Source organism: Bos taurus, chromosome 8 (assembly GCF_002263795.3).
Source record: "Bos taurus isolate L1 Dominette 01449 registration number 42190680 breed Hereford chromosome 8, ARS-UCD2.0, whole genome shotgun sequence".
Classification (NCBI taxonomy): domain Eukaryota; kingdom Metazoa; phylum Chordata; class Mammalia; order Artiodactyla; family Bovidae; genus Bos; species Bos taurus.
In genome coordinates this window covers 44,251,696-44,276,228 of record NC_037335.1, presented here as the reverse complement: position 1 = coordinate 44,276,228, position 24,533 = coordinate 44,251,696, and the positions used below count along the sequence as shown (strand labels likewise).

The 24,533-nt window shown below is 40.4% G+C and overlaps 1 protein-coding gene across 5 annotated transcripts in view; it reads left to right on the top strand.

Moving 5' to 3' along the window:
• The first annotated feature begins 4,893 nt into the window (after window positions 1–4,893).
• Window positions 4,894–24,533, top strand: part of DOCK8 (dedicator of cytokinesis 8) — a 241,736-nt gene continuing 222,096 nt past the window's right edge. For 4 of the 5 annotated variants that reach the window (XM_059888931.1, XM_059888930.1, XM_059888932.1 and 1 more), the window contains exon 1: window positions 4,984–5,145. In XM_059888931.1, coding sequence (XP_059744914.1) covers window positions 5,093–5,145 — 53 coding nt within the window. In that variant the 5' untranslated portion in view covers window positions 4,984–5,092. Of the gene's footprint in view, window positions 5,146–24,533 lie in introns of all 5 variants that reach the window. The other variant, NM_001191532.3, reaches the window with a different exon arrangement.

Sequence of the window (24,533 nt, the reverse complement as noted above, 5' to 3'; positions counted from 1 at the left end):
TGCACAAATTTAATGGAGTTTTCATATTCATAAGCACATATCGTGTACTGTGGTCATAACTTTAGTAGTTTAAAGTGTGACAGCAAAACTAGTGTGAATTTCTTTTTCCTTTTTCACAATTTTATGGATAGAATATTCGTTCTTACCACAGATCTTACAACCTCAACACGTGATTTTTTTTCTTTCCTTATTAAGAACTTTCACCTTTTGACTTAAAAGCAGCACTTTGTGGCTTCTCTTCGGCATAGCCAAATTCCAGATAGCTCTTCTTGCACTTTGTGACTGTTAGTAAGTAAAAAGCGAAGCTTGAACACAGGCACTGTGATACTGCATATGATAACCAAGAGAGTTGCCAAGTGACTACGGGGAATACACTGAACAAAGGGATGATTCATGGTTGAGGTGGGAAGGAGCAGGGCAGCGGCAGATTTCATCATGATACTCAGAGCAGTGTGCATTTTAAAACATGCTTATTTCTTGAACTTTTCCTTTTATATTTTCAGACTGTGGTTGACTGAGGGTAACTGAAACCATGAAAAGTGAAGCTGTGAGGAGAGGGACTAATATGTACATATTAACGAAGAGTTTCTTAGTTTTATTCTTTTCATATTTGCAGATTTCTTTTGATAACACAAGGAATGAGGTGGAGGAAGTTAGAAGTTCCAAATTCTAATATTTGCACCATGGCTAGATGTAAATGCTAGCACACAAGTCTTTCTGTATCTGTCCTCAATTACAAGAGGACAGTAAAGAGACTGACTTGCTAGCAATAATCCATGTGCTAGTTTGATTTCTCAACTCAAGAAATAAACACAAAACAGAGCTGTAATATATTCATAAAAAGGTACAACCAAAAAATTCAAGAGTGTAAAAAAGGCTCTAACTTCCTCCTGAAAGGCACATGAATTTAGCCACTCCCATTCAAATTCAATTTAACAAATATTTATTAAATGTCCACTCTATGTTCAATACTGGATCAACTCATCATTCATTTATTCCACAAGAATTTTTTGAACATTTACATTGTACCAGGCATTACTGCAGATAATAGAGATATAGAAAGGAATAAAAATCCCTGCCCTCATGGAAATTATATTCTACAAGCATGAGAGATAATAAAGTTGCAAATAAATAAAATATGCAGTATGTCAGATAGTAACAAGTGCTATGGAGAAAAATGGAAGTTGGAAAAAGAGCTAGGGAAAAGGCATTGCAATGTTAAGTAGATGGTCACAGAAGGTGATATTTGAGTGAAAGCTAACGGAGGTCTTGAATGGCTTGGGTGATATGGAATGAAATGTACAAATGCCACCCTTTTCTGTATAGACCTGCGGACTTTGCAGCCCACTAGACTGTGGAACGACCTGGTAATGACCTGCTATTTACTGGTAATGATGTATTCAACTAAACAAAGGGTGCTGTCAGACTGAATGAAATGCTCCTTTAGGCAGAAGTGGACCTTGACAACTTAACTCAAACTTTAAAGAATCCAGAGAGACTGCATATGATTTCTGGTGAGGATGGCAAGAAGAATGATGTAAGTAAAGGGGGTTCCAGGCAGTAAGAACACTGATTTCTGTAGTTGAAGGTCTTCCTTGCTTCAACAGAGGTAACGGATAGTGGCTCAACGGTAAAGAATCTTCCTGCCAAGCGGAAGAGTTGGGTTTGATCTCTGGGTTGGGAAGATCCCCTGGAGAGGGAAATGGCAACTTACTTTAGTATTCTTGCCTAGAAAGTCCCATGGAAGAGGAGCTTGGCAAGCTAGTCCGTGGGCTTGCAGAAGAGTTGAACACAATTTAGCGAATAAACAGCAGAGGCAAGGGATAGCATTAGTTACACGAAGTGGAGAAACCACAATAAGTCAGTTGAAGAAAGTCACACTTGGTCATAGAGCCTATTGGAAGCCACCAAAGTTAATTGAGAAAGGAAGAAATATGATGAAACAAGTATTTTAATAAAATTAATATAGCAGTAGAGTCAGTTGGATTGGAATAAGGAGAAGATAGAGGCAAGGAACCACTTAAAATCTTATTTTTGTTTGTTATAAGGGTAGGTCAGAATGGAAGCAGTGAGAACAATAAAGCAGTGAAGTTTATACAGAGTAAATGGCAGGCTTAGTTAGCCGATTAGATGTGAAGGGTAAAGAAGAGTAAGTTAGAGCTGACACATTATAAAGAGGTGAGGAGATGGGGTCATTCTATGACCAAGAACTCTGTAATCCAAACAGGGTGTGACTTGCTCAGGATTACATAGTTAGTGAAAACCTGAAGCCAGAACCCAGAATCCATGCTTTACTCTCCATTAAATGATGCCGAGGCGTTTAAATGGCAAGTGGAAAATAGTGCCTCCGACAGAAATGAGTGATTATGGAGGGATAGCAAATTTGTACAATTGAGCAGAGAAGATGGAGAGTTCCTGTTTTGTATCTGTGGAGTTTGGAGATATTTGAGTGGAAAAATCTGGGAGACAGGCAACCCTTTAGGGCTGGAAATGCCCTGTAATAGTCTGTGATCTTGCTCCAGTCACTTAACCTCTCTTAGCCTTGGTTTCTCCATTCACAAAGTGAGATAATGTTATTAATTAAGGGTTGTTATCAGTTAATTAATATTTGTAAAAAGTTTGAAATAGGCCCTAGTACAAGATAAGTGTTATTTAATTATTTGTTGTAAGAAATAAGTAAGATGCAATGTAAAGAAAGACAGTGGCTTTCTGGAGAGGTAAGAAGAAGATATGGGGAAAACTATAGGAGAATTTGAGATCATTGGTATAAAGTCTGTCATAGAAGGGAGGAATTTTATAAAGGTGAGAAACAAAACCAAATGATGCAAAGATGCAGAGAAAGAGGAAGGTCAAGAGGGGCTATACGGTATGGAGAGAAGGAGGCCTTCCAGAGTAGGTTGATTTTCAACAGAGTAGCAAGTAGGAGAGAAGCCCTAGAGGGAAATCGGGAAGAGTGAGAAAGGGAAGCAAGGTTCTATAGTATTTTTCAAATTTGCCATCAATTTGTGACTGTACCCAAGAGGAGATAAAATTTAAAAATAGGCATTTGCCTAATTTAGTGGATGACACATTCATGGTGAAAAACTAGAAGGCTATTAAATTTGGAGTCATTTCTAGCCATCATTTCTAACCAGGGAATTAATATGTTGGAGGATAATCATGCTGACCTTACTTTTCATAATTGTGTACCAAACACCAAGGTCAATGACCTGAATGTAGCATGAGCTGACATAAGATGGGAGATTTTAAGATTTCTTCCTCTCCACACACAAAAGGTTTCCTTAACTGCAAATTCTGAAAATCTGAGATATTTCTATTATACTTTATCTTTGTGTGCACATCAATATATTTTGCTCTATATGTCACAAACACACAGAAACAGAGAAGCCCATCCAAAAGGCTGATTTAGTACACAGTGGACTGAAGATTCCAGAGTAAAACAATTTTATACAAATCATTTATTTGTTCCCAGTTTGAAGAGGTACTTGAATTGTTCTGTTAGTATTTTTCTACATAAATCTTTGCTTATAAATTCCAGTGTGGTAAACATACCTGGGAGAATTTTGAAAGTCAGAAACTCCACATTTCAAAAACCTTCTTTCCCTTTGGATCTCACTTCATAGTCTATGTAATGTTAGACTTACTATCTTTGTCTTATACAGTTCTTATAGGCATTGATGTCTGAAGGGGATAGGATATAACAGCTCTGAAGAATTATTATACTACCTGAGAAGCTGAAACCAGAGAAAAAAAGATGGTAGGCAAGATATAGAATTCAGTTTCCAGGCATTTTAATATTAGGTGGCAAACTAGGGACTATTGGACCAGCACTATCAAATAAGGATATAATGTGAGCTAATGTGCAATTTAAAATTTTCTTTAATGAGAGCCACATTCTAAAGAGGGGAAAACAAATGAAATTTTGTATTTACCTAATAATATATGCTAAGTATCATTTTGCCATGTGATCAACGTAAAAATCAGTGACAGGATGGTCTGCATCATTTTTTCTGCACTGTCTTCAAAATTCGGTATGTATTTTACACACTCAGCACATCCCAATTCAGAATAACCGCAATTGCAAATCGTCCATAGCCACATATGGCTAGTGGCTACCACACTGGACCGCAGTGCAGTTCTGAACCAAACATATCCCGCTTTTGGATTTTTTTAAGCGTCAGCTGGCAAACAGAGGCATTATATAGGGAGTGCTCTAGTACAGTAAACCTTAGGGCAAGTCGGTAAGCATGGACTTTTCCACTCCAGTAAGCACTGGGACTTTCTGACTTCTTTCTTGAGTTTGGGGTTGAACTTCTTAGTACACTTCTCAGTATGCAGCAGAAATAAACAGTGCTGCAGCATACTCTTGAACCACAGGAAAGCGCTGTGGACCGTTCCCCCAGAGAAAAGCACTTACCTCCAGTTATTTAAAAAATTGTTTATTCCTTGCATGGATTATTACATTTATTTAAGTCACCCCAATAAGGTTGTCGGATATATCGTTTGCAAAAGTTGGTATGTATCTCGAAGTTTCTACCAACTTTTTTTTCTTTTAAGTTGCTTTCCCCCCGGGCATGGTGTAGATACTTAATAAGGCCTAGCGCAAAGAATTCCAGGGTTGGTTTCCCGACCTCGCCAATTTTGCGGGGCGGAAGGCGCGGGTTCCCAGCTCTTGCCCACAGGCCCTGGCAGCCTCACAGCTTAGGGCAGATGGAGTTTCCGGCCTCGCTCAGTGGTCACCGGGTCATCCGCCTGCGCTCCTTTCTGCCTGAGGTCTGGGCCCCGGGGAAGAGCGCGCCGGTGGTGCAAGCATCCGGAGGGCAGTTCCGCGGTGGGTCCACACCCTCCTCGCGCGCCGCTCCCTGCGAGTCAGGCCGGGTGCCGTGTGGCCCAGCTGGCCGCCGCAGCTCTGATGTTGGGCCCTCCCCCGGGGTGATTTCAGCGCTGAAGGTGGAAATACGGAAGTTTCCAGCCGCGACTGACAGATGAGGCTCGCGTCCAGAGCGGCATGCGCTGCAGCGGCTCTGCGGAGTGCGGGGGCCCGGCTGTGCGCATCCTGCGACCCTAAAGGCCTACGAGCCGCCGGCGCGCCATGGCCACGCTGCCGAGCGCAGAGCGCCGCGCCTTCGCGCTCAAGATCAACAGGTGAGACGCGCCCCGCAGCGGACTCGCTGCCGCACAGCCGCGGGCGATGGAGCGTAGCGTCCCGGCTGCTCCGAGGTGTGGGGGTGGGGTTGAGGACGACGCCCTCAGGGTCCCTGGGAGTCAGCCGGCGGCGCCCCCGAGACCCGGTGGGGCCCGGAGCCCCCAGGCGGCTGTAGTGGGGCCACTGAGCGCAGTGGCCCGAAAGCTGAGCTCAGTCCTGCTGGTAGCCCTCAGTCTCCAGCGTCTCTACCCGGAGCCACCTCCCCAACCCCGCCTCGCCCGCGCCGCCTCGGGGTTGACAGGTGGCCGGGCCGGGTAGTGCGAAGGGCGCGGGGTTAGCAGTGCAGGGCCCGCCGCCGAGTTTCTTGTAAACTGCTCCTCCTTTTGAGGCTGCCCTGAGAAGGGGCGAGAGAAGTGAGTAAAATGAGGCGAGTTTTGCTCAGGCAGCTGCTTCAAGACTTGGGTTATTCTGAGGAGGGCTCTTTCCCCTCTCTTTTTATTTTTCCAGAAAAGAAGTTTGGCTCCTACCGACATCGCTATTTTTATTCTCTGGTCCAAAGGAGCCATGAAGTGGAAAAAGTGATTTTTAAAAAATTCTCCATTTAAATAAACAAGAAAGGAATGGCCTGTGGCTGACATTTTTACATTTCTAGCGCTCCAGTAAAGAAGGACATAGATCTAACCCACCATCCAATTCATAATAAAAATTGCACAAACTAAATGTAAGCATATTTACTGCTCAAAGTTCTCACCGGAGGTGCTTTAACTGCAGTTTTTTTTTTTCCCTCCACTGAAATTTGCTGACAAGTGTTTGAAGACATTTTTGTCATGCCCTGAGAAATCTAGACTGTCTGGTTAAAAGATAATATGAAATTCATCCCGAAGGGTCAACTTATTATTTTACGGCCCTCACGGGGCTAGGATTAGTTAGTCTTTGAGCCGAGCCTGTGAAAGGCTGGTTCCACAGTCCATTTTTGTGCTGCTAGACTTTGAAGAGGTTTGAACGACCAGGAATTGGAAGCCCAGAAAAATAAGGTGGTAAGGACTTGCGGAGGGCATGTTGAGCTTTATTAGGCATTTTATATCCACCTGTTGTGTAGCTGTGAGCAAACCATTTCTTTTACCTTACTATTTCTTCATCTTTAAGGTAGTTAATTAGTATTGTGTACTGTGTATTAATGTTGTATTAAAGGTAGTCAAAGGTCACAAAGTATATTTCCTTGTGGCCAGTTTTTCTCCATTAGGTTTCATGCCTGTTGCCACTCAGGAGGGGCAATTCGTTTAGGGGCTGAGGGGGATCAAACTGAAGTTCCTGATGGATGTACCACTTGCTATAGCTGCTGCTGTTCTGTCTCTGTGAATTTTAGGTCAGGTGGTGTAACTCTGACAGAAAGATTTCTGTCGGACGGGTGCAGTTAATCTAAGGAGAGCTGTAGGACCGGTGCTAATCACTACAAAGGATAGTGAAGTGGCTCAGTCGTGTCCGACTCTTTGTAACCCCATGGACTGTAGCCTACCAGGCTTCTCCGTCCATGGGATTTTCCAGGCAAGACTACTGGAGTGGGTTGCCATTTCCTTCTCCAGGGGATCTTCTCGACCCAGGGATCGAACCCAAGTCTCCCGCATTGTAGGCAGACGGTTTACCGTCTGAGCACAGGCAGTCTCTAAAGCAGCCGAGGGGTTGGTGTAGTCTGAGGGTTAAGAGTAAAGGCCCTGGGTGGAATCAGATCTGCTTGCTGATTGGTTCTGTTTCAGACTGGACATGCTATTAATATTTAACGCCTCTACACTTTGAGTTAGTGTCTGTGGAATGGGGACACTCCTAGTACCTACCTTGTGTGACTGTTGAGAGGATTAAGTGAAATAATATATACAAAGTGCTTGTAGTGCCTGGCTCAGAATCAATGTTAAATAAGTGTTTGCTATCCTCATCCACATTACTATCAGTTTTATCATTGTCATCATCATCTCCGTTGCCACTATCTTTAAGATCTTAAGAAAAAAAGTTAGCAAGGAAATCTGAAGCTGGAGAACTTCCTGTGCAGAGATTCCTTTGGGCTAGGTGTGATGATGCCAGTGGCAGGTTGGAGTTGCCTTGGGGTGGATGTTCTCTCTCAAATGGCTCCCACCTCTGTGCTGAGAATGCCAGACACGCCTTGTGAAACAGAATGTGTGATGGATCTGAGCAAGAAGAGCCCCGCTTAAGTTAAATAAAATATCAAAGGCTCCCTAATACTCAGGCAAGAATAAGGATTGGATATTCCTGTTTGGGGGGGGGGTTCAGTTTTCCCTTTGGAAGCATTTTGTATATTGGGTAAAGAGTTATGCTAAGGAGCTTGGCAGAAATTAATGTTCAATGCAGTGGATTAATACAGACATATGTAGTATTATTAACATAGTATTAAAATGTACCACTTTTTGTTCATTTACTATGTCCCATACACTGTGTTATGTGCTTAACAGATTGTATCATTTTATATTATATATTATATTATATCATTATTATATCATTAGATTCTTACAAAAACCCTATGAGACTCACCTGAAGTCTCCTATAAAATAGGAAGATGAAGCTTGGAGATGTAGTTGCACAAGGCCATATAATTTGTTCAAGGCCATGCAGACAGCAGAGGCAGAGCTAAAGTGCTCTAAAGTATTCTTAACTGGTCATGTGCCATTTTGAAATTCTTAAGAATTTCCTTTAAAAGCAAACAAGGAATTGATTTTTAAAAACACATCAATTCAGTAGCAGCATTGCAAATTGTTCTAATCAGTGTTTAATATGTAAATAAACCAACAATGTGATGTTCTGCAATTTTGAAGTTGAAAAAGAAAATATTTTCTCTTGCATGCCTATGTACTATTTTTTAAAATAAATCGACTTACAAAAGTAAGGCAGTGTTGAAATATGGCCATCAGTACATTCAGCATGGGTTCATATTTTTTCATCTCTCTACTCCGAATGATACAAACTGCCATTAAAAAATGTTTGTGGGGGTAAAATCAATGTGTTTCCTATCAAGGAAATATCCAAATCTGATATATTAAAATTTTTACTTGTAAAGAGCTTGTTCTGCCCACACCAGCCTCAAAAAAGAGTGAGCACACTACCTCACAGTAGGAAAGGAATGATCCCCACTGTTCCCAAATTCTGTAATTTCCTGCAAGCAGCATTGTTCAGTCTAGGGACAGGGCCAAAGCAAAGGAGGAACCTGGGAATGTCCGCTAGTGCCTGTTCCTCTGTGATTGCCCTGGCTATTTCATATTTTTTTTTCAAAATTAATTAATTAATATTTATTTTTGGCCGTGCTGGGTCTTCGTTGCTGCACAGACTTTTCTCTAGTTGTGGCAGCGAGCGGGGGCTACTCCTCAGCTGTGGTGCTCCGGCTTCTCATTGTGATGGCTTCTCTTGTTGTATTGGAGCCGGGGCTCCAGAGCACCTTGGCTTCAATAGCTGGGGCACGTAGGCTCAGTAGTTGTGGCTCTCAGGCTCCAGACCATGGGCTCAATAATTGTGGTGCATGGGCTTAATTGCTCCATGGCATATGGAATCTTCCTGGAACAGGGGTCGAACTCCTGTCTCCTGTATTGGCAGGAGGATTCTTTACCACTGAGCCACCAGGGAAGCCCGCTCTCATATTCTTATGAAGCCTAAATTTCCATGTGTTAGAAATCATCATAGGCCATTTTGTGTTTCCTTTTGAGCACCAAGTATAATTGTATGATGTGGTTGTGTGACTTAGAACAGTCGAACGTTTCTCTAGAACCCACAGTTTAGGGAGATCCAAGAGAAAAGATCCACCACTGAATTTTTCTGAGCTTAGATTCAGTTTCTTATAAGTGTTAGATGTTTGCCTTCATTTCAGTTTAATTGTCACTGACTTCCTGTGCACAAAGGAAAGACTAGATTTGAATTAGGCAATTCATAATAATGTTTGCATTGGGGATTTCAGGCACTTCTGCATTCAGTATCGTGATACAGTCCTTGTATGAGTGCCAAGTCTCACCAACTACCCTTTTTTTCTTAGTAGCATTTAGGGCTTTTATGTATTATAAAAATTATTATTACTCTTCTGAAAATTCATTAAACAAAATCTTAGATTCTTTCAAACACAGAATGGATACAGAACTAGATCAAATATTAAAGTAAAGGACCTTGGGTAAAGAGAAAAGAAGTGCAGAATGCAGAAAAAACATTAATGATCCTTTGGACATTCAGTTGAAAGGATAAATAATAATGGCTTATGCTTATATAATGGTTACTGTATGGCAGTCTCTACATGTTATAACTTATTCACCCCTGTGAGGTAAGAACAATTACTGTCTCCATTTTAGAAATGGAGAAACTGAGTACAAAGGAGTAATGAAAACCGTTCAAAGTCACACACAGCTAAGGGCAGAGCTAGGAGACAGATGCAGGCAGCTTTGCTGCAGAATCCTCTCCCTTTACCCCATCTACCATGCTGTCATCTCAATTTTATTTTAAATTTTAAGTAATTTAAAATTTTAAAATTTTATTATTTTAAAGTAATATTTATTGACTACTTTCTATGTGCCTATTATCATCTGGACTTTGTATAACTTTATTTCATCATTATAGAAAAGGAGCAAAATGTGATGTATGATAAGAATCATTAGAGAGTGATTTTATGGAAGATAAAACCAAGCATCCAAAAAGACATATTGTTTTCAAGAACAATCCTAATAAAAGATAATTCTAACAATCCTAAAACAAAAAGATACAAATGAAACAGACCCACAGACATGGAAAACAAATTTATGGTTATCAAAAGGGAAAGGGAGGAGGGCTAAATTAGGAGGTTGGGATTAACACATACACACTATTATATATAAAATAGATAACCAACAAGGATCTACCATATAGCGCAAGGAACTATACTCAATATTTTGTAATAACCTACAATGGAAAAGAATCTGGAAAAGAATATATATATGTGTATATATACATAACTGAATCACTGTGCTATACACCTGAAACTAATATGATATTGTAAATCAACTATACTTACGTGAAAAAAGAACAATTTCAATAACTTTTGGCATAAAGACCAGAACAGGAAGAAGATATTGCATTGTTCCTGAGAAGTGTTCGCTGATTTTGTCCGTAAAAATGATGCAAGCATTAAAATACATGTATTCAAATGTCTAAATGCATGTTTGCAATGGAATAGTGCTATTCTTTTACTAGTGATGGCATATAGCACGGTGTGGTTGCTTTCAGGAATTACTGCATTTGTCTGATGTGTTCTAGACCAAAGACCATGAGAAGAGGCTTCAGGCAATTACACTTAGAATTTTGGTCTTTCACATTCAGAATCACTGTTTTTTTTTTTTTGTTTTTTTTTTCCAGATTCTTGGAAAAGCCCCACATAAACTTTAGGAATCTAGTACAATTGAAAGAACCTTCTGCTAGGGTGAACTTTTCAATTAGAGTTTTTTGAGCTCTGACAATTCACATGTATGTATAGAGCCAATGATTACTTTAGCATAGAAAAGAAAATATAATTACATCATGTGGTTACCCAGGAAGAGAGGGAGAGCTCAGGGAACCAGGTCTCCCATTTCTGCTTTCCACACAGAGCTAGTGATGGAGTGAGATAATGTTAAAAACACCTCAACCTTCCCTCCTCCTAACAGGCAGGGATGTAACAATACCCAGAGTTCTTGCTGGAGAATGCTAAGATAAAAGAGTGCTTAGTTCTTTTCAGTGGTGTACACCAGGTGCTTATTGCTGTTGTGGTCAATAATAAGTGGCTAAAGCAACAGGAATGTGCTATCCCTGTTCCCACAAATGTTCAGTCTGATTTGTTACCAGTCAGTAGATACAAAGGTTCTCTGCTGCTGCTAAGTCACTTCAGTTGTGTCCGACTCTGTGCGACCCCATAAATGGCAGCCCACCAGGCTCCCCCATCCCTGGGATTCTCCAGGCAAGAATACTGGAGTGGGTTGCCATTTCCTTCTCCAATGCATGAAAGTGAAAAGTGAAAGGGAAGTCACTCAGTCGTGTCCAACTCTTCGCGACCCCATGGACTACAGCCTACAAGGCTCCTCTATCCATGGGATTTTCCAGGCAAGAGTACTGAAGTGGGGTGCCATCGCCTTCTCCAACAAAGGTTCTCTAGGCTCCAGGAAAATACAAGAGTTTATACACTGTGGTTATGCGTAGTTCCTGTGCTTCTAGAGTTTGCACTATAGTAGTACACTTTGCTGTTTGGGGTACATAGAATAAAAACAGAATAATATCTCTGAAAATATATAGGAAGACATCTGTATGCAGGGTTCAGTGAAATCAAATAAATTGGTAAAGTTGGCCTAGGGTATAAGATCATTATATCGTGTCCCACTGTGTTCAGATCAAAGGCAGGATTAGAAAATCAGAAATGGCAATGGTAGAACCAGTGTTTTATCTTTGTTCTGTTCTTTCATCTGTGTTCATCATTAAAAGTAAGAAAGTACAACAAGCAAAAATTTGTTTTAGTTACAGCTGTTAATATTTGGATGTGTCAATGCATCTTTCCATTTTTACAAAAATAAGATCATACTGCACATCCTGTTTTATGCTGTATTTTTAAATTTAAATATGAGCGACTCTTCATCCATGTAGGGCTACATTATAATTTACATAGGCTGTGTAAAATTGTGTTGATTAGTATGCAGTGATTTATTGAATTAATTCTCTATGATTGGGTTTTAAGATGCTTTCGAAGTTTTTACAATAATGTACATAGCTTGATGAATAGCTTTATGCATACATCTTTATGTGTTAGTGCAAGTACTTCCTTCACATTTCTAGAAGTGAGATTCCTTGCTCAAAGGAAAGAAATGTTTTTCAGACGTTTGATACACATGACTGAGTTGTTTCCCAGTTCAGTAATACCTCTTTACATTCCTGCCACTGGCCCTACGAGCTCTCATTTCCTCACATTCACACCCCTGCCTGGTTTTATCATTCCTTTAAATCTTTATTAGAAATCTTGACCCTTTCTCCTTAATATGTCTTACCTTTTCCTGTTCAGTTTCTCTCCCAGATCCCTGTATGACCTCTGAAGTCATTCTTTAGGGATTAAAATAGTTGTGCATTTCTCCTTTTTCCTTTGCCTTATGTATAACTATTGACAGTTTTAATCTCTGTCTTTCTCGCTTTCTGTGAGAGATTCTCTTTGTACAGAGAATAGGTGGATTAATTGTAAAGGTAGAGTGTTCTAGCAACTTAGTTCTTCTTGCTTCTTTTTGAGACTCTAGTTGGCCACACTTTCATTTACTTTTACTTTTCTTAACGATCTAATTCCATTTACCCATCCTTTACATAAACTAGCGATTTTAAAGGAAGTAACAAATAGAAAATCAAGGTCTGTGTTCCTCACAAATATATTGGAGTGGGTAGACTTTCCCTTCTCCAGGGGATCTTCCCAACCCAGGGATGGAACCTAGGTCTCCTGCATTGCAGGCAGATTCTTTACCAGCTGAGCCACAAGGGAAGCCCCTGACATAGCTCACTGGATGTGTTTTCCCTTGGATCACAGTATAGAGACAGGGACTTCTTTCATGCTTTGGGAGTTTCCTCTTCCTCTAGGATTGGATTTGGGGCTTACAACATGTTAGTATCACTCTGCTCAGAAACTTCAGAAGGCTTCAGGAGTTCTCCTATCATTCTCATTATACAACTGATAATTTTAACTGTTCTTCCCTGTGAGAAGCCAAACGTTAAAATAGCAGAAGATTAGGCTAAAGAGGAACTAGATTGAGAAATGCAGAACTGTAAATAATCACCCCCTTCTTCTTCCTCCTATCTCTTGACTTTCTGATGCACAATAAGTTAGTAGGCTTGTAAATCCTAGGTTGGTTAGTTTGATCGTTCATTCTTTCATTCATTTACTCACTCCAGCTATTGAGGGTCACTATGTTCCAAGTGCTGTGCTGGGCCTTGGTAATACAGAGCCAAGCAAGTCATGATATTGCTGGCAAAGAACAAAACAGTAACTCACAATATGGATCAGAAAAAGATGGAGCTGTCCTTTGCCTCCTAACCCTTCATCTGGGTGTTGTGCCTTCAAAGTGGGCCTCTTTAGGGATGTGCCATTTATTCTAACGATACTAGCATTCTCCAAAACATTTTGAAAATCCTTTTAGGATTCTGCTCAGAGAATGGAGTGTATTTATTTTAAAAAATAAACTCAGTGGTATAAAATCTTTTCCCTTTGACAGAGAATCTATTTTTTTTCTTGTTTAAAATGTTTCAAAAATAAAGACTATATAGGTGATAATATAGCAAGTACCTAAGGGCCCACTGACCAGATTTAACACACGTTAACATTTGGTTCTTTTTGTTTTAGATATTTTTAAATGAAAAACTAGAACATTACAGATAAATTTGAAGTCCTCCGGTATTCTGTTCTCCAGTTCTGTTCTCCCTTCTCCTTCAGAGGCCAGGATTATCTCCAGGTTGTACGCTTAGTGTATATGTGTGTGTGTGTTTGTTTGTACATATCAATAAATAATATATTATGTAGTTTCTGGAATGAGCCACAATCATTAGCATTTAAGCAAGTCTGTTAAATTAAGTAATATTCGATTGAGTTAAATGGAGCCGTGTTTTTAGATTACTCTTCAAATGGCTCTGAAAGCTATTGCAAGGAGGACTTTCAAAAGTGATTACAGGAAAACAGCTCTATCTGAATAAATCGCCTGGCACTTTTTGTGTAAATTTATAAAGAACAATAGTTATTTAGATGTATACACTCTGGTAATGTTTTTCAATCACCCCTTACATTACAGTCACATTACTCATTTCCTGCAGTGACCAGGAAATTTTTCAAAAACCTTTTTTTCTCCATCAGATGAATGTACCTATGATTTGCATTTGACCTCAAATAAGCAATGAAGTTGATAACATATTTATTTTTAATTACATGGTTTTAAAAGCACAGAATAAAGAAATCTTCTCATTGCCTGGACAGTTGATTAGGGAAGGTAGCAAGAGGGTATGATATTTCCTCAAAAATCTTTATGGGGCTACTTGTGAGTGAAAGTTGCTCAGTCATCTCTGACTGTTTGCGACCCATGGACTATACATACAGTCCATGGAATTTTCCAGGCCAGAATACTAGAGTGGGTAGCCTTTCCCTTCCCAAGGCCCCAGTTGGGCCTTGGTAGAACAGAATGGTTGGGCTGGATTCTCCCATTTGATCAGGGAGATGTAGTTCCTCTATTGTCTCATACCTCAACTTAGACAAACTGGGAAGAATGTCCTTGGAGTAGAAAGGCTTTTCTCCAAGTCTCTCCTTTGCCTTGTGGTTTCACAGGGGCAACTCTCAGGACGGAGCAGACACCTTCTTGGATGGAACTGTTTGTGTTCTCTACAGTCAGTTCTGTGCTGTGTACTCTGAACACTCAGGAGAAGTTGGAGTCTCACCAAGAAGTTACCACCCTGAGGCCCTGGTTGTTAGGGAGGCAAATTAGAGTTGCCCACGGAGAAGGCAATGGCACCCCACTCCAGTACTCTTGCCTGGAAAATCCCATGGACAGAGGAGCCTGGTAGGCTGCAGTCCATGGGGTTGCTAAGAGTTGGACATGACTGAACGACTTCACTTTCACTTTTCACTTTCTTGCATTGGAGAAGGAAATGGCAACCCACTCCAGTGTTCTTGCCTGGAGAATCCCAGGGATGGGGGAGCCTGGTGGGCTGCCATCTATGGGGTCGCACAGAGTCAGACACAACTGAAGTGACTTAGCAGCAAGGAGTGCTACGGAGAAGGCAATGGCAACCCACTCCAGTACTCTTGCCTGGAAAATCCCATGGACGGAGGAGCCTGGTAGGCTGCAGTCCATGGGGTTGCTAAGGGTCAGACACGACTGAGTGACTTCACTTTCACTTTTCACTTTCATACATTGGAGAGGGAAATGGCAACCCACTCCAGTATTCTTGCCTGGAGAATCCCAGGGACAGAGGAGCCCACTGGGCTGCCCTCTATGGAGTCGCACAGAGCTGGACACGACTGAAGCGACTTAGCAGCAGAAGAAGGAGTACTAGTCCTCATGCAGTAATTTACACCAGAATGACCATCCTCTTTCCCTTAGGCTAGGAGAACAGCCTCGGGTTCAAAGTCCACTAAAAATGCACTTTATCCTGCTACATAACATATATGTTGCTTCAAGGCAATGCTGGCCATCTGTTCTCTTCCTGTTGACCTTCTATCTGGTTTGCTTTACCTACTGGTGTTTCACTCTTTGATACCTGTTCTCATAGCATCCCTTTAGAAGCGATCTTCAACTTGCCTATTTTTTTAAATTAATTTTTACTGGAGTATAGTTGATTTACAATGTTAGTTTCTGCTGTACAGCAAAAGAATCAGTTATACACATACATATATCCACTCTTTTTTAGATTCTTTTCCCATATAAGCCATTACAGAGTATTTAGTAGAGCTCCCAGTGTTATACAGTCAGTTATTATTAGTATTTTATATATAGTAGTATTTATGACTCCAGTTTGCTTGTTGTATCTTGTTGTGTACCCAATAATTTCATTCGGCTCACATGAATTTTTTGATTGACCATGACTTACTCTAGGCATTATGAGAGACAAATCCCCTCAAACCCCCGACCCAACAAGTTTTTGCCTTCAGAATTCAGCTGGAATGAGCCAATTAACATAAGTGAAAACTGGAGATGGAGCTTAATTGTGTGGCCTGGTAAGGGTTAAGGGCAGGAATGGAATGTTGACATAACTCAGAAGGGAAGGAAGGAAGGTGTAGCAGTCCTTGAGGGTTAGGAGGTAAGGCTTCAGCCAGGCCCTGAAGGACGGGGTGAGGATTGACAGCTGAAACTGGTAGAGTGGGAAGAAGGGGTAAGAGGGGCTCCATGAGAGGGAAAGGGAGGCAGCCACAGTCATTCTGATGGGAGGCGATGTCTGGGATTAGGTTGGGGCAATGAGCATGGAAAGAAAGGGGTCTGTGTCTACCGATACTTCAAGGGCGATCAGCTGGACTTGAGAAACAACTAAATATTCATTCGCTCATTTCGTGAATATTGACTGTAGTTGACACTATGTCTGGCTGGTGTGTGTTTTAAGAGGTGAGGATAGAGCAGTGAATAAGCTGACAAGGTTCTTGTCTGAAAGAAGTCATTTTATAATGGGAAGATAATAAACAAATAAACCAGGAAATAACAGATAAAACAGGTGCTATGAAGAGAATGTAAAAGGGCCATGTCAGGTGTATGGGTACCTTAGAATGGTCAAGGAAGGCATCCCTGAGGAGATGACCTACAGGCCTGGATCAGGCAGGGGAGTTAGCAAATGCCACACCCAGGGCAAAAGTAGGGCTGATGTGTTGGGAGAAAAGACAGCCAGTGTGTATGCATAGACTGAGCGGCAGGTGGGGGCAGAGGGGAGAGTGGGAGAAATGAAGAGAAGAGGAGGCAGAAACAACATCGTAAAAAGCCCTTAGGAGCCAAGCAAGATGTTTAAATGTTATTCCAAGTGCGATGGGAAGGTTTTGGGAACACAGGCACATTGTGATTGACCTCTGTGTTTAGAAGGTCAGTTTGGCTCCCTTAGAGAAGTGGAGAGCAGAAGCAAGGTGAGCAGGTAGGAGGTAGCACAGGGCCCAGGGGAAAGGGGATGGTGGCAGGACTGGGGAGCTGAAAAGAGAGAGGGAGAGAAGCCGAAAGCTCTGCGATGTATTTCGGAGATTGAGTTGATTGATGTATTGGATGTGGCGTGGAGGACAGTGAGAGGAAAAAATGAATATTGATGGATATTGATGCTTTTAACAGATAAAAAGACTGGATGAGGAACAAGCTTTCAGGCTGAATCATGAGTTTAGTTGGGGACGTACCAAGTCTAAGATTCATATTACAAATTCAACTGAAATTACCTACTAGGTAGTTTTATTCAGGAATCTGAGGTTCAGGGAAAAGGTCAAAGCTGATATTTAAATTTGCAAGTCATTGCCCTGTAGATGCTATTTTAAAATAATCGGGGGTGGGGTGGGGTGAGGAAGAAGACATTAGAGTTATCTTGATGAATTTTTTAATAGCCACAAAGCTAAATGTGTAATGTGATATCATTTTTATGGCAAAATGTGTATATCTCCCTACAGAGATTAAATAGATTGATATATGTGATAGGGATATGAACAGGACATGTGCCAACTTGTGATAAGTGTTGAATACCTGGGTGTTAGGATTATTAATGATTTTTGTTTCCTTGTATGTGACATGTGTATTTGTATTTTATATATACATGTAAAATTTATAAATATATTTTATTTATATATGTGTATTTTACAAGTTTTCTTCAAAGAGTGTTTTTGTAATTGGGAAAGGTAAATTTTATAAAAGAGATAACAACACCAAGATTTATATTCTAGGAAAATTGGATACAGATGATGCCAATGAGAAATTATGAAAATTAGAAATTTCAGTTAGTGTTAGGATGACTCTGTACTTCTCTTGTAGAGTTTTTGTTTAACAGGCTATAGTAGATTTCACATTTCTATGTATTTGCTCTGTCTCCCTGTCAGAGGATTTTCCTTTTTACCTTACAGAATTTGATGTGGTCACTTTGCGGTGAGCTTTCAGAGCTGGCCAGCCCTTTGTTATAGCATCTCTTCCTATTCTGTACAACCAGCATTGTTCTAGACAGAGGCTCATCTCTCAGGTTGTGTCCTGGTAGGTATGTGTGTGCTCAGTCATGGCCAACTTTTTGCCACTCCAGGGACTATATCCCTCCAGGCTCCTCTGTCCATGCAATATTCTAGGCCAGAATACTGGAGTGGGTTGCCATTTCCTACTCCAGGGGATCTTCCTGACCCAGAGCTTGAACCCACATCTCTTGAGTCTCCTTCATTGGCAGGCGGATTCTTTACCATGTCCTGGAGTAGAAACAGAGCAGAGCTACAGTGGCTCTCTGGAAGTCCTTGTTTTTATAAGCCACTAAGGTATTTGGATTATTTGTTATCACAGCAAAACCAAATCTACCCTAACTAATACAGATGAGCATAACATATAGAAAATTTCTAATGAGTGGCTTGAGATTGAAGCTTAAGGCTTGAATGATAGGTCAGGATGGAAACTATTGCGTAGAAAGTCATCAGTGAGGTGAGGATGAGAATGGAGAACAGACACATTTGCTAAGTAGGAAAGTAGAGTGGGAAGAGGAAAGAAATGGGCCTCGGGAATCACTGCAAGTTAGTGTAAGAGAAGAGCTGCACAGAGAGGAGGAAGCATTTGGCCAAGATATGGCAGTCTGGGTTGGTATTAGAAAAGGGAGCTAATGAGGGAGTTAAACAGGTCAGATGCCAAATTAGGAGGACAAAGAAAGCCATCGAATTTGCCATGACGATGGTCACTGTGAACCTCTGAGACAGCAGTTTTAGTGTAGTTGTGGGGAAGGAAGTCAGACTTCACAGGTTAGGGAGGGAGTCAATGCAGAGGAAATGGAGGAAGCTGGCGGAGACCACTCCTTCCAAAAGTTTGGATCAGGCAGGGGAGAAGTGGGGCAGCAGTAACAGAGGCTCTAGCGTGGCTTTGACTTTTACAGAAATATTGCTCACAGTGCTAACAGAGGACTCTTGGATCTTAGAGGGAAAGCACATGTTTTTCCACCCCATAAAATAAGTTTTACATGTGGATAAAGATACTCACCCAGTACTGTCTAATATATCATAAACTTTGCTTGACACTAACAGCAATTAAAATAGTCTACTTAGATACTTTCTTCCTGAGAACTTTGTAAACTTGCTGTCATTGATATATATTATCTTTAAGAACATGTTAATCCTTTCTATTTTATTTTCTTTATATTTATCTTCATGTGTCTAAAGTACAAAGAAATTGTAGAATAGAGTACTAATATTAGTTACATTTTGCTGTTTAACAAACCATGTGTTGTGGGTTGAATTGTGTCCCCACAAAAGATTCCTAAGTCTTGGTGTCCATGAACATCATCTTATTTTGGAAATAAGGTCACTGTAGATATAATCAAGTTAAGAAGAGGTCACAGTGGATTAGGGTAAACCCTAAATCCAATCACTGGTGTCCTTATGGGAAGAGACACGGAGCCACAGGGATACAGGGAGAGGAGGCCATGTGAAGACAGGAAGAGATTGGAGTTACGCCACCATAAGCCAAGGAACACCATGGTCTGCCAGCAACCACCAGAGGCTACAAGAGCCAAGGAAGAATTCTTCCCTTGAGCCTTCAGAGGGAGCAGGTCCCGCTCACACATTGATTTTGGACCTCTGGCCCCCAGAGCAGTGTGAGAATAAATTTCTGTTGTTTTAGGCCACCAGGCTTAAGACAATTTGTTATGGCTGCCCTAAGAAACTAATAGAGTACCCCAAAGTTAAGTCACTTAAAACAACAGCAGTTTAGTATTTCTCATGATGCTATGGGTTTGCCATTTGGGTTGGGCTCAGTGGGGCGGTTTTGTTGGTCCTGCTGTGCTCATTCATGTGGCTGCAATTCCCTGATGGCAGGACTGAAGCTGGAGCGTCTAAAATGGCCTTACTCACAAGTCCAGAGCCTTGCGGGGCGGCGGTGCTGGCTGTCCCTCTGTATGTGGTCTCTTTTCCTTCAGCAGTCTGCTGCATATTCCTTACATAGTGAAGGGAACATTCTCAGAGGATGAAGGTGGAAGCTGCAAGATTCCTTGAAGCTTATTCTAGCGTTCATACAACAACACTTAGACACCACATTCCTTGGTCAAAGCAAGTTAGAAGGCAGCCCACCTTCAAGGAACAGGGAAACAGACTCAGTCTCTTGATGGGGGGAGCTGCAAAATATTTTTCCACTTTAATCTATTACAATACCCAACAAAGAAGGTGATAATATCCCATTTCAAACCTCACATATTTAAGCTAAAGGTCTTGTCATTCTCCGTTCAGATCATGATACCCATTTCACTGGCAGAGAAGCTGAGAAAAGATTAAACTGACTCCTTCAGAGTTAACAGTGAGTCATGCTTTGTGAGAGACTTTTTTGGCCCGTGGAAGACAGCTGTATGTCTGGAAGAAGTAACCACAGCCTTGCCTGGAGGCAGGTGAATGGACTTAATAATTTCTTCGGTTTCTCTTAAATCCCATAATTACACTGATGGAGCCCAGATTGCAGAGCTCTATGGTCCAGAGATGAAGCAGCAGTTTGAGGATATCAGGGAAAGAAGGTGCTTGAAAATTGCTATGTGGCATTCAAAGGAATAGGATTTGAGGCTAAATTAAATGATGAGGAAAATGGCCAATGAGCTCTTTATCCAAAGAGATACCAAACAGGCTTAGAAATTCAGTGATTGCTCTGGTCCTGTGTAAGTTCTGGGTTGGAAAGAATTAAAGTGAGTAGAAGAAAAGGATGGAGCAGAGAGGCAGAGACATCAACCTGTCAGGTATGTGCCATGGCCTGTTTTAGGAGGTTCGCTCTTGTATAAGTTAGGATTGCTTTTTAGCTGCTACAACAAATAGACAACCCACTAAACAGTGGCTTAAATAAATTAGGGGTTTATTTATTTTTGTTGAATAAGGAGAATTCCAGTGGTTGGCAGTCTAGGCTTGGTGTGATAGCCCAAGATACCATTGGAGACCCAGATTCCTTGTGTTTTTTTTGTCCCATCATCCTTACTGTGTGACTCTCATTCTCATGGCCAGAATATGACTCTTGAAACTGTTCCACATTGAAAGAATATTGAAGACAGGAAGTGGGGAAAGGCCAATGAGGCATATCAGATAACTGTTCTTTTTTCAGAAACTCACACAATGACATTTGCTATATACCTCCTTGATCATATCTGTGTTACTTCTACTTACAAGTGAGTTTGGCAAATGTAAGTTTTTATCAGTCCAGCACATTACCACCTCCAACAAAACTAGGCTTGAGTTAGAAGGAAGGGGATAATGTCTATTGATGGGCAACTTAATGGTCTCTGCCATTGCTCCCAGAAATTGCTATGGGTACATATGAGTGACAGAATTTCCATTATGGCAACATGCAGCCTCCACCCCTTGAACCTCCAGCAGGTTCAAGCTCATCTAATTCCCTGACCTAATGAGGAGGGATATCCAGGCTTATAGGTCTAGTATTAAATTGGCTGTTCTAACAAGTAATCCCAAGATCTCAGTGGATTAACTCAGCAGAATCTTACTTCATACTCATGTCATCGTCTGATACAAGTCAGGAGGCTCTCCTCCAAGCAGTGACTCAGGGACCCAGGCTGCTTCCACCTTACGGCTCTGCCATCTTGGGACTTTTAGATTTTTCTGGTATCATCAGCTGTTGACCAGGAAGAAGAAAGAGTGAAAGACTGTGCCTCCAGTTCTTTAATACCTCAACTCCATAGTACTTCCTCTTACATCCCATTGATGAGGACTACTTACAAGTCCACTGACGTGCAGAGAGGACTGAGGAATATAGTTCTTGTCTGGCAGCCACTTAACAGCAACAGATCATCACTGTGAAAGGGGACATGTTCTTTGGGGGTCAGTTAGACATCTCTGCCACAGGGTCTCAGTCACAAAGGAGGAGCCGTTACCAAAATGTCAAGAAGCATGTCTAGGCTTGTTTGCTGTGTGCACTGTGCAGTTGGTGGATAGATAAGAGCCCTGTGGTCACAGTCACAGCATGGATGTGGAAGTTCTAAGGGAAGCAAACTCCAAAAGCATATGCTGAAACACCTGAAATTCCAGAAGGCAATAGGAATGCAGGGTACAATTATCCTGTGAGGCAGGTAGGTGAAAGTTAAACTACAAAATTAAAATCTAATTGCAGTCAAGGCCACCAGAAACGTCATGTGCAACTGAACGCTCTGAAAACTCTGAAGACTGACAGGAGCCAAGTTGCTCAGCCTGTCATTGTTGTTTTTTCCTTTTCTGAGAACAATCAGCTCTAAAACATTTTAGGAAAAACCACAAGATGAAGATATTTTTTAAAGCTTTTGAGTGACATGGTTAGAATGAATATTTCATTTGAGAGGAAACAAGATGTTTCGGATGTTAGAGAAAGAGGCATTATAAAACACTGCACTCCTACTGAGGAGTAATGATACCATAGTCCACCCTACCCTCTGTGACAGAACTTTGATGAGAAACTGAGTCACTTTACTTTTTGTGACTGCTTCCCTTTGAGTTGGTTGAGTTCTTTTGTTTATTTGCCTTTTAATGTTTTAGTAATCTGTGAAATCAGTCTTCCTTATTCATGCTAATAGTGTACTACTAATATTAACAACCCACAGGGCTTACACTGCAGAGAGAAAACAGGTTAAACCTTGAAGTAGGGATTTGAGGAGGCAAACAAGTCTGATTCCTATCCCAACTCTACTGATTCTCAGCAGGAGCATCTTCCAAAAGTTCGTTAACTTCCCTGAGTCTTAGTTTTCTCATTTGTAAGATATAAATATTAATAATAGCAATATCAATAGGGTCAAATGAAGTTATATCTCTAAAACTGCTCCATAAATTAAAGACCACTGAACACTTATTAATGAAATACCTATAAAATGGGAATAAGTGCCATGTTTCTGTAATTACTCGATGAAGTAACATATGTCACAGACCTGACACAGGGTCTCACACTTGGTCACATAGGGTCTTAAAAAAGAAAACTAAAAGCAAATATGGACAAGTAAAATACGCTGGAAATGAGAGATGGAGAAATGTTAAAAACAGACACAACAATGTAAGGAAAGGTTTTAATCTCATTTGCAAAGCTAGTGCCCCTAAAGCATACATGCATATATATGTACTTTTTCCCAAAATAACTTTTATAGAAAATGTTGGCAGTTATGTAAGATTACAGAGGGAATTTGTTAGAGTAATTTAGGTAATGCATGTCATGTGATCACCAGGAATGTTTATATGTGAGACGGAAAAGAAAGTAAATGTTGAAAAAGTAGAACCATTCAGAAGAAATGATTCATCCTGAAAAACAGCAATTATACTTACAGATTGGTGACCCATAAACATGTTTCCTGTCCTTTTCTAAAGTGAAATTGGCTTTTTATTACAAAAGCTATATATGTGAATTACAGAAAAAGCAGAAGTTCAGATAAGCAAAAAAATTATTTCCAGTTTTTTAACCTATAATCACTTTTAATAGCTTGATCTATATAGTTTGCATACATATACACATACATGCATATTTTCTATAAAATTAGAAGCATGCTTATATACTGCTTTTTATTTAAAACTATATCATAAGCAATTTTTCATATCACTGAATATTTTTATAGTACACTTCTGAATGAATGCATAACATGCCATTGTGAGGCTAGTTCATAATTTAACTAATTCTCTTTTTATCTATACTTATTTCCAGTTATTCACCACTAGAAATATCACTTCACTAAGTAAATTTATGCACTTAAATTTACTTACATTTTTAATGACCCCTTATGATAATTGCTAGAGATGGAATCCCAGACTCAAACATATTCATTGATATATATATATAAAACTCCATATGGAAAGAGAGAGATGGAAAGAGAGACACACACAGAGAAAAATACATAAATACTTCCTTTATACTGTTGTCCTTCTCGGAGGTTTTGTGTGATATCTGTCTTTAAAAAGAAATTTAAAAATATTTGAAAAAAATGGCATCCCTGAACTTTGCCTTAATTCTTGGGGAAGGTTATTGAAAGGTGATTTGTTTTCAAATAAGTATAAACTGGTAAGGTCAATATTTTATAAATTACATAAAAATTAAAATTAACCTCAGAACTGAACTGAACTGAAACCATTATTATGGTTCAGTCAGTGAAACTAAAGGTAAATTTGATTTGGACAAATACTATTAATTCGTTAGGTTTCCTTGTGGCCTCAGTTTTTAAAAATAAATGCTTCTCTGGATAATCTTGGTCCTTTTAAAGGCTGTCTTCATAAATTTACTAACATTTCCAGCTATAACCAGGAATCAATAAAGTATCCCTTTTAAGTCAGTGAAATGTGTATTTTATTGAAGAGTAAAAATTATACAGAAATGTAAGGTCACCTAGAAAAACTATGAATTTGTTACATACAAATTATTTCTTATTGCCAGTTATGTATTATTTACATTTACCTGATATTTAATTTTCTATTATATCTCCTTCAGTTCAGTTCAGTTGCTCAGCTATGACCGACTCTTTGTGACCCCATGGACTGCAGCACGCCAGGCTTCACTGTCCATCACCAATTCCTGGAACTTACTCAAACTCATATCCATGGAGTCAGTTGAGGCCATCTAACTATCTCATCCTCTGTCGTTCCCTTCTCCTCCTGCCCTCAATCTTTCCCAGAATGAGGGTCTTTTCTAGTGAGTCAGTTCTTTGCATCAGGTGGCCAAAGTATTGGACTTTCAGCTTCAGCACCAGTCCTTCCAATGATATTCAGGACTGATGT